The sequence below is a fragment of the Rhodamnia argentea genome, chromosome 9 (assembly GCF_020921035.1).
Source record: "Rhodamnia argentea isolate NSW1041297 chromosome 9, ASM2092103v1, whole genome shotgun sequence".
Taxonomy (NCBI): Eukaryota; Viridiplantae; Streptophyta; class Magnoliopsida; order Myrtales; family Myrtaceae; genus Rhodamnia; species Rhodamnia argentea.
Window position 1 is genome coordinate 20,157,758 of NC_063158.1, and position 10,521 is coordinate 20,168,278.

Below are 10,521 nucleotides of genomic sequence, written 5' to 3' on the forward strand. Positions count from 1 at the left end.
AAATGCAAAAAGCACATTGCGTATAATATCATTTAAGTCTTATCCTATTTTAAATTTTATCCCGACCGCGGATCCCTCAAAATCGACAGTCATTAGGTCTACTGGTTTTGGGTCTAGACACAACGAACAAAACACCCCCAAATGCATCGGCAATGAACTAAACGGAACAAATTAAGCAAGATTAGCCTCCCAAGATTACCTCATCGCCAACAAAAACACTACAATCACATCAGGAAATCCACCATTTCATGAATCTCCTGGTCATCACATTGCATGCACGGGACGACACGATTTGTAGAATCTTCCAAGACCGAACTTAAAACACAAAATCAAAACTATTATAGTCAACAAACTTAAGTAATGTGTTTGATAAATCACACGTATTGTTGGTTATACTTATAACTAGATCCTCTCATCATGACTCACCTAGCTCTCAGCAGGGTACAAAAGGGATAAACACAACGTTCTTCCATGTACGTGAGAATGTGATCTTATCTCCATTGATTCACTCTTCTTTTTGGCAAAATCTAGCCAACTTTGATCATGACGAGCTGCTAAACTCATCGAACTTGTCTAGACCCCGATTAATCTTCGTCGGAGACAATTAGGATATTCTAGCCATCTCGTTTGATTATACGTATTTCGAGTTACGTTATTTTGTAATTCATCTAATTGATCGTGGCGGATAATGTACATTATCTACCCATGTTTAAACCTATAGATGCCTTGTATTTTGAGAAATTACACAAACCCATTTCTCTTCTGCACATATCTTATCTGTTCTAATTAGGTTCATCTCCAATTGAGCTCTCCATTAGTCAAGTCCAATCTCCAAGCTACTCTTCCATCAGAAATCTCAGAAATGCCTCATTTCGCCACAATCACCCTCATCTTTCTCGCTCTTTTTCTCGGCCTGTACGGCCGCAAGAACAGTTACAAAAGCCAAGCCTCCTAAATTTAGGGTTGACCATTTGTCCGCGTCGGCGTCGGCGTCGGTGTCGGCGCTGTCGCCTTCTTCTTCGAGTGCTGCTAACTACACTTAAGTGTGCGATGCCTCGCGCTATGCGAAACTCTCGGCCTTCTCGTTCTGCAATGCCTCGGGGCCCTACGAGGCAAGAGCGACAGATCTTGCGAAGCGGATGAATCTCGACTAGAAGGCACGGCAGCTTGGCAACCACGCCTATGGCGTCCTTAGGCTAGGGCTTCCCAAGTACCAGTGGTGGTCCGAAGCACACTACGGCGTCTCAAAAGTGGGCTTCGGGACCTTCTTCGATGACGTCGTCCCCGGCGCGACGAGTTTCCCCACTGTAATCCTCATGGCCGCCTCCTTCAACGACTCTGTATGGAAAAGTATTGGCCAGGTGAGCGAAACCCCTGCACTCAAAATGCACGTAACAATCACAGAATTAGAGGCTAAAAACGACGCTATGCGTGCTTAACGCAGGCCGTTTCGACCGAAGCGAGAGCAATGTACAACCTAGGAAGAGCCGGGCTGACGTTTTGGAGCCCCAACATTAACGTGGTAAGAGACCCTAGCTGGGGACGAGCTCTGGAGACCCCCCCGGGGAGGACCCGTTCGTGGTCGGGATGTACGCCGTGAACTACGTCCACGGCTTGCAAGACGTCGAGGGAGCCGAGGCGGACGCCGCCGACCCGAACCAAAGGCCTCTCAAGGTCTCCTCAAGTTGCAAGCACTACGCAGTTTACGACGTCGACAACTGGAACGGGGTCGATCGCCCATTTTGACGGGACGGCAATCCTTCAAAAAAAAAATGTCCAGTCCCTCTTTCTCATTCTAGGGTTCACATCGGGCGATCGTGAAGCTGCCCGTTTTTTTTTTTTGGTAAGGGCGAAGCTGCCCGTTTTTCGTTCATAGAGAAGCAAAAAAAAAAAAAAAAAAAAAAAAAGAGAGAAACTTACGTCGGTTGCTTGTCCTTGAAGGTGCACGAGCAAGATCCAATGGAGACATTTCTTAGGCCTTTCGAGATGTGCGTCAAAAACGGCGACGTTAGCAGCGTCATTTGCTCTTACGATGCAATTCCTAATCTTAAAGGATAAGATTAGAGAAGAGTGGGATCTTCATGGGTATATAATAATATTATTATTATATTTATAAGAAAACGCCTCGACCCATTTTCTAATTTCTTTTTTATTTTTGTTTATAGAGATTTATTTTGTTAATTTTTTTTAAAAATTTATTTTCAGGTATATAGTGTCCGACTGCGACTCAATCGAAGTGATGGTGGACAATCACAAATTCCATAACGACTCAAATGAGGACGCCGTGGCAAGAACAATTAAAGCAGGCCAGTTTTGGCTAATCTCCCTTAATTTCTTAATTCATTCGATTATTCGTTAAATGAAAAAAAAAGCCACAAAAAATCTCAAATTACGCTCATTGTGTCACATTATTATTATTTTTTTTGTGACATCAAAACTCAATGTGACGCATTTACCCTAAAATTTTTGTTTGTGACATACAAAACCCCAAACTTAAACTTATTGACATATTACCCTCCATTAAAATTCCGTCAAATGATTTTAATCAGGCAAAACAACATCATTATTATTTCAATTAAGCCGAGTGGGCATTAACACCATTTGCTTTCGAGCATCCGTGTAGGCAAAATTTTGAAAGTGCTCGTTGACCGAATCTCGACGAAGAGTAAATGTGTCACCTACGTACAAATTTAAGGATTTTTTATCCCATAAAAAAGTTAAGATAAATGTGTCACAGTAAGCATGGTTTGGGATTTTTTGTGATTTTTTGCCCTTGTTGAATATGTATTTTTTCTTTCTTTTTACAATAACAGGTTTGGACTTGGATTGTGGAGATTACTACACTAATTTCACGGCCGGTGCGGTGGCGCAAGGGAAGGTCGGAGAGCGAGCGGTCGTTGAAGTATCTTTACATCGTGCTCGTGAGGCTAGGCTTCTTCGACGGAAGTCCCAAGTACAAATCTCTCGGCAAGAACGTCGACGTTTGTTCCAAGGCGAACATCGAGTTGGCCGCTCAAGCGGCGACGGCAGGAATCTTTCTCTTGAAGAAGGAGAACGGAACGCTCCCCGCTCAGCTCCCGCAAGGTCAAAACCCTAGCCGTCGTCGGCCCCCATGCCAACGCTACCGAGGCCATGATCGGGAACTACGCCGGTGTGTGACCCCGAGCTGCCCATGCTACTTTGCTTCCCGGTTTCGATCTCCCTTTGTGATGTTGTGACTCGAATTCAGGCGTCCCGTGCCGGTTCACCGCGCCTGTCGATGGCTTCGCTAGCTACGGACAGGTGAAGTACGAGATGGGGTGCGGAGACGTCGCTTGCAAGAACGAGAGCTTCTTCTTCCAGGGCCATGGAAACCGCCAGGCGTGCGGATGCCACGGTAATCTGTCGGTGGAGGCCAAGAGTCTGGACCGGACCGACCTCCTTCTTCCCGGCTTCCAGACTCAACTCATCAATCAAGCGGCGGAGGTCGCCAAGGGCCCGTCGTCCTCGTGATTCCGTTGGCCGGCTGCGTCGACGTCTCGTTTGCGACGGAGAATTCGAAAATCGGTGCCATCTTGTGGGCTGGATATCCCGGAGAGTAAGGTGGTCAAGCTATCGCCGATGTTGTCTTTGGCAACTATAATCCCGGTAAATAGGAAATTGCCCTACCATATCAAAGTGGATATATTTCGAATTATACTTTTCATTAAATCAAAATCTTACAATGCATATATTTTAACATATTTTAAATTCAAAACATATGAAACTTTCACACGTTTGAAAGTGTATAATTTTACAGAAAAGCTAAAAAATGACTTTTATATATCGTACTATTATTTACTGTAATAAGCAATCGTGGTATGGTGAGTTATGTTGATTTATTTACTAGGTGCAAGGCTACCACTAACATGGCACACATGACTGACTATGTCGACATGTTGCCCATGACATCGATGCGGCTAAGGCCGGTCGACTCCCTGGGCTACCAAGGACGCACTTACAAGTTCTTCGAGGGCTCCGTCGTGCACCCCTTCGGCTACGGAGCTAAGCTACATCTCGTTCAATTACTCGTTGACGTTCGCGAAGCGGTCTGTCCACATCGGGAGAGCGAATCTCGAGTACCGCCGGGAACTCGACTACGCGCATACTACGCGCATGGCGCTGAGAGGCTGTCATGTCCCGTGGCACACGTGGACGACTTGGACTGCCACGACGGCGGGCATCGATTTCGAAGTCCAGGTGAGGAACACCGGGACCGTGGACAGGAGCGACGTCGTCCTGGTGCACTCCAAGCCTCCTCGTGGGATCTTGGGCGCACCCCGTAAAGCAAGTGATTGGGTTCAAGAGGGCCCTCGTTCGTGCTGGAGGTAGCCAAAAAGTTCATTTCGAGATCAACGCTCGTGAGGGCTTGGAAATAGTCAATTCCGGCGCGAATCGTATCTTGCCATCTGGCGGTCACTCGATTGTGATTGGATGTGATATTCTTTCTTTTCCATTTCTGGTCAACTTTTAGTTGACGTGTTGTCTTGGTTTGGGTAATTATAAATAAACTTAAAAAGGATTCTCTCGAGACTGAACGTATTTAAATTGTTCATAATGTTAACTGACATATTATGTTAAACAGTCATTTTACAAAATTCGTCGTGTTTGCTCCCCGTAGTTTGGGAAATTATAAGCAAACTTGAAAGGGATTCTCTTAAGACCGAACTAATCTCTATAATTCCACATATATTAATTGATATATGTTATCTTAAATAGTCATCTTATAAAGGCCTATACATAGGCTTGAAATACACAGAAATTCCACAAACCTATTCTTTACATTATTCTTATCTTAGGTTCTGTTCGATCCGCGAAAAAAATGAATGACCTGAAAAGCATTTCCCAAAAAAGTAATCGATCATATCGTTTACGCAAATATTTTGACATGAATTGTCATCGGTAATGAAAAATATTTTTCATTGATCAATCATTTCTAGCGATACATGCGATTACTTTAAGAAAAAAACATTTTTCGAATCACTCTTTTTTCGTTAAACAGGCGGAGCCTTGGTATCAGAGCTAGTCGATTTCGAAGTGCGGTGAACACTCCGTACACACTCTGAGTGCGCAGCTGGAGCTAATCTTGCACTCCTCAACGTTTTTTTTTTTTAATATTCTACTTCTTTTCTATATTTGGGCCCATTATCTTTTTCTTTTGGCATTTCACTGCGATTAATTAATGATGTCATATTTGGAATATATGATGGCTATAATACAACCATGACATAAAGTAGATTATATTGTCCGTGACAGTGAATTTGCAAAAATGAAACCCTCATAATCAATTACTCAGATCATACGGGCAAGAGGGCAAAAGGTAGCTGTCGTGCGTACCAATATAGAAAAGAAATGGATAAGAGATTTCCAAGTCATTTTATGTGATTCTTAGATTAAAATGTTTGTTATGAAAACAATTAAAATTGTTTATGTACAATCAATTTTAAAGTTCTTTTTTTCGAAGATGAAAATGTGGTTGGTTTAATTCCGATTTTTTATTGGGAAAAAAAAAAGTCAATTCCAAACGTCAAGAAAGTTATATTGAAGGCTCTGTTCATCTTGTGGAAAATAACTTCTAGGAAAACGTTTTTTGAATTTTTCAATATTTTGTTAATGGAAAACAAACTAGTCAAGAAAAACATTTCCCATAAAAAAAGAGAAATCATTTTCCTTTCTCTTTCCTCCCTACACAATTTCACATTCCTTTTCTTTTTAAAATTTTTTTTTTTTTTTATGTTTGGATTTATTTATTTATTTATTTTTTTATTCTTCCTCTGCCAGTGGTTGGATACGGCAAGGTTCGGCCTCACCTGCCTAGGAAGAAATAAAAGAGAAAAGCAAGAAAAGAAAAAATAATGTATTATTGAAATATTCATAAGCTTTTTTCAGAAATTACAAAAAAATTTCAAGTTAGTGCCGGCCGTGCTGGATAGGATGGTCGGGTTCATGACAACAATTTTTGACCAAACGACAAGGCGTAACATCAAATGATGGAAGATACTTTTCTTACCAAACAAACGGAAATTTTCTTTCAGTGCATTTTAATATTTCAGCCAAACACCAAAAAATGCTATCATTTTCTAAAAGATGACTTCCCATAAAATATTTTCCAAAAACACCATATTTTTCACAAAACGAACGGAGCCTAAGTAAACCATTCCCAAATGATTTTTTTTTTTTAAGGTTTCAACACAACACATACATGAGAAAGATTCCAAGGGGCAAGTTTCATTTCACTTCTCAGTAAATTCATATTAATGGTATATCATAATTGCTAGGCATATATCCATGCCGTAAACTCTACGCTCGTAATTTTCCTACTCAAAATGACCTCTTGAGACTACGCTTGCGATCCCTAATTCCCCATCGACAAAATCTTATCCGATGCACCTGAATAGACTACCATAATGAATTTACCTAATCAAATGAGTCGAAAATGAAATATCTATAAAAAAAAAGTAACAAATAGGAGGCGTTTATCGTCGTTATAATATGTAATTTACAAAAAAATCCCTTTCTTTTCGGGTATAATTTAAAAAAAAATGTAATTGCATAATAAATTTTCGGGTATAATGTCTTTACAATAACGTCTAAAACTCTATGTAATTTTTGCGAATGTTAATATTACTAGAAAAATTCTGTTATATTTCATGGAGAATATTATTTTTAAGAAGTGGCAGGGAGGGCATTCCACTTTTTCCCCCCCTGGAGGGGGGTTGCTATCAGTTTCGATCGAAGATGCGGAAGATTTTGTCAAAGCTAGCGGGCCCCACAGACTCCCCCACCTTCACTTCACGCGTGCTCGATCCGACGGCCGGAACACCATCCGCTGGACCCGGAAAAAGCATTCCCGATGCCCCCCATCCGACGGCCCAGATTCCCCGCGTTTGACTTGGAACCCAACCAAAAATAAAATAAAACAAAAAATACAAATATATTCCCTGGTGTGCACTACTCTCTCTCGCTCTCTCTTCGCATCTCATCACTTTACTCTCTCTCTCTCTCTCTCTGCGGGCATCTGCGATCTTCGAAATTAGGTCTTCGTTTTCCTGAGAAGAATCAGAGGTGAGGTTCGTCCCTTTGTCCCCGGTATTCCCGTTTCGTTTCGTTTCCGCTTGTGATTTCGATCCGCATCGCAGTCGTTTCTCTTTCGCCCGTTCTTTTGATTGCTTTCGAGCTTAGGGAAATGGGGGTTTTCCCCGTTCCTTTCCCCAATCGTTCGAGTCGAGCTTCTCTTGTTTGAGCTCGTCGGGGGACCGAATCGAGGGGAACGTCGCGCGCTTCGTTGCTTTGTCGTCGCGTTAGATCTCGCCCTGCTCGTTCGTGAGGATTGTTGGGAGTAGATGATGCTATCCGTAGGAACTAGGGGTTTGCCCGTGTCTTTGTATCCTGAAGTTTGAATTTTTAGTTATATGTGGTAAGATGGTGTTGAATGGGTTGTTGGCTAGGCTATTTCTGAAATTGCAATTGCGGTCTCGTTGCTTGATTTTTTTTCTTTCCTCTTTTTATACACATCATCTTGATGTCGATTCAGATCGAAAGAAGTGGATCAACATGCCGTGGATGTTCAGGAACTTCGTTCGCTTGGTTGCCTTCTTTTTTATCCTATAATTTCATCGAGTTGGTAAGTCCTTTTGCTCTCAAGTTCTGCAGTATGTTTTCAGTTTGTCGTGTAACTTGTCTTATTCACAAGAAGTTGACAATATTGAATGGGGCGGGAGTGTGGGATTCCTGAGGGGAACTTCATTCTACGGGTGATGGTGTTCTGTCTGTGAAATTTAAGTTGCTGGAGGTCTTCAATTTCCGTATGCTTTACCTCTCACCAAGAGTGATAAGGTGGTCGTTTTATCCATTATGAAGTAGAGCAGTTAGTGACAACTGTCAAGAGTATAAGTTTGTTCTTGTTAAATTCTTTCTCAACTACATTTTTGGCATCGTGGGCAAGAGAATGGCTATGTTCTGCTTAGCTTCCTGGTTTTCCCTTTGCAGGTAGTTTTTCAAAGTAAAGCAACACATTCATCCGGTTTGGCCATTTGGATTTTGTGGGAGAATTGAGAATGTACATTGGAGTCACCTTTAAGAGATATCGAGCAGTGAAGGAAGTTGGCAAAATTAAAATGAGTGTTGGATTGATTGCCCATTACCAATTGATGCAAGTTTGTCAGGTGAAGTGCTTATTTTGATGTTTGCTTGGTCGAGAACTTAATTTCTTATGAGGTTGCTCTCCTTGTGTTTACCTTGAACCTACCGAATGTGCTTGCCCAAATGCAGCCATTTTGGTTACTGCTGAGTGGGTGTTACTTTTCCGGACTAACATCTGCCACTTTGCTTTTCAGTATCTTACGTCAAATTGCAATGAAAGAAATGTTATTCTTGAAAAGAGAATTTTGAGTTAATTAATGACATCTTTGCTTCCTGTGCTTAGTTGCGCGGTTGTAAATGTTTAAAATCCACACTAGTGCTTCGTTATGATGATATATGTGACCTACTTGTGCACTGTTGGTCCAATGTTTATCAGTTCCTGCAATCATCTTCTGGGCATGCATTTCAGTACTGTTTGGGGAGAACTTTGGTTTGTTCACTGAAAGTTTGGCAATGGTATGACCCTAAACTTTTAAAAGTTGCATCTACCTCAATGAACATTTTAGTTTAGGCACTTTTCAGTTTATGTGACGCTTCTACAAACCTGAAATGGATGGTTTTTTGCACTTTACATTGTAAACTAACATAAATCCTTTAAGTGACTATCTTGTGGGATTCCACATTTATTGAAGTCGACGATGCAAAATATGACACACTAGAAAGTTCACGCTACAAAGTTGACGGGGTGAAAATGCCAGGCTTTGAAGTTATTGGTTTAGGGTGCAAACTCAGACCACCCCAAAGTTGAGGGATAAAATGGAATCCCCTTTTGCATTTCCTATATGTCAATTGTTGTAGTTGCCTGTGATTGGCCCATGTATCGCCAATATGCCTTCCTTCAATCCCTCAAGTTGTCTCTATCATGTTAATAGCGCATCAAATGTTAAATATGGGATAAAAGCTAACTGCCTTTTCTTTGATATATACTTGATTATTTGGTTTCCTTTCATTGGATTATGCGCCTTTTGTCTATATACTGGCTACATGTTCTTGCTGCTTTTTCTATGCATGTTTGCCTTAACCTGATTGTCTTATTTGAAGAAGAAATATTGTAGCCTAAATCCCCTGTTTCCATGTTATACAACAGGCTGAATACTTCCGTCAGTTGCTTAAGCCTGTTACGTAGTCTCCACCCTGTTAAGCTCTGGGAATTGGGACATTAGGGAGAATAGAGAGGCGCTCTGGTTGTGTATATGCAGGAGTAATGCCGTGAAAGTGAAATATTTGGTTCTGATAATCGTTACAATAGCCTTATACAGTATTTAGTTTTGTGACTCTGTCGTCACTTTAGCTGCCTTCTCAGCCACTTGAAATTCAGTGTTACGAACTCGGACAGCCGAAGATTTACGTCTTCACTGCAGACGATTATTAGTTGGAAATTGTAACACTGATGGAGAGCAACCACCCCTTGCCTCCCAAAAAGGAATCATATTCCATGACTAATCAAATGAGTGGTGAGTACATGGATTTTTCGACTGCATATGCATTTTGTGCGGTGCCACCACCACAGGCCATGGAACACCTTCCACCGGTCCATGGTCTTCAATTCCAACCATCTACTTTGTGCCCGAAGAATTTCATTGTATTTGACCAGACTGCTTACCAGAGCCGGATCATGTTTCACCCGGCAATTGCCCCAAAATTTGGAAATCCAGGCTTTCAAAGCTATCCGACCTATGTTGAGAAGAAAGATGAGATAAAATGTGCTTTCAACGAACAAAGGGAGGTTTCATTTTCTGATAAAGAGGACTCAGATGATATTGATGCTTTGCTGAGCTTGGAAGAGGAGGAAGATGAAGAGTATGACGAGGATGAGGTGAGCACTGCAAGGACCAATGGCAATTATGGGAGCTCGTCCCCTGATTCGTGCTCCAGCTACAGATCAAAGACTAGGAAACTTAGCATCTCTTCTCTTCTCCAGAAGTCCTCGGGCGGTACAAGCAGTTCGAGCAATGAACCCAAGCAGCAGAAAATGAAGAAGATGGTAAAGGCGCTGAGAGGAATCATTCCTGGTGGCAATCAGATGAGCACTGTTACTTTGTTTGATGAAGCTGTTAGATACCTCAAGACTTTGAAGATTGAAGCAGAGAAGCTTGGAGACTTTAAGGACTAGGCTGGTATCCATGCTATGGCACTGGGACTAAGCTGCTACATACGGGTAGCACTCCCCTTCTCTCTCTCTCTCTCTCTCTCTCTTTGTGCTGATAATATGCATTTGCTAGCTTGTAGATGCTGTTAAGATATTTGCTAATGGTTGTTAGGATGTTGGGACTATGAACCCTAGTTAGCTGCTTTGAAGAGAAGAGAGACTGAGAAATGACCATTTATATGTTGTGTAAGATGCAGATTTCTTATGTTGTA

At 41.8% G+C, this 10,521-nt stretch overlaps 1 protein-coding gene and 1 pseudogene across 1 annotated transcript; both read left to right on the plus strand.

The window, feature by feature from the left end:
* The first annotated feature begins 862 nt into the window (after positions 1 to 862).
* On the plus strand, positions 863 to 4,549 carry LOC115727993 (annotated as a pseudogene).
* A 2,994-nt stretch (positions 4,550 to 7,543) lies between these two features.
* On the plus strand, positions 7,544 to 10,521 carry LOC125316522 (transcription factor bHLH144-like). The gene is made up of 3 exons (XM_048284992.1): positions 7,544 to 7,642; positions 8,008 to 8,183; positions 9,248 to 10,521. Exon 3 carries the CDS (start codon positions 9,551 to 9,553, stop codon positions 10,271 to 10,273), a length of 723 nt encoding a protein of 240 aa, XP_048140949.1. The 5' UTR covers positions 7,544 to 7,642; positions 8,008 to 8,183; positions 9,248 to 9,550; the 3' UTR covers positions 10,274 to 10,521.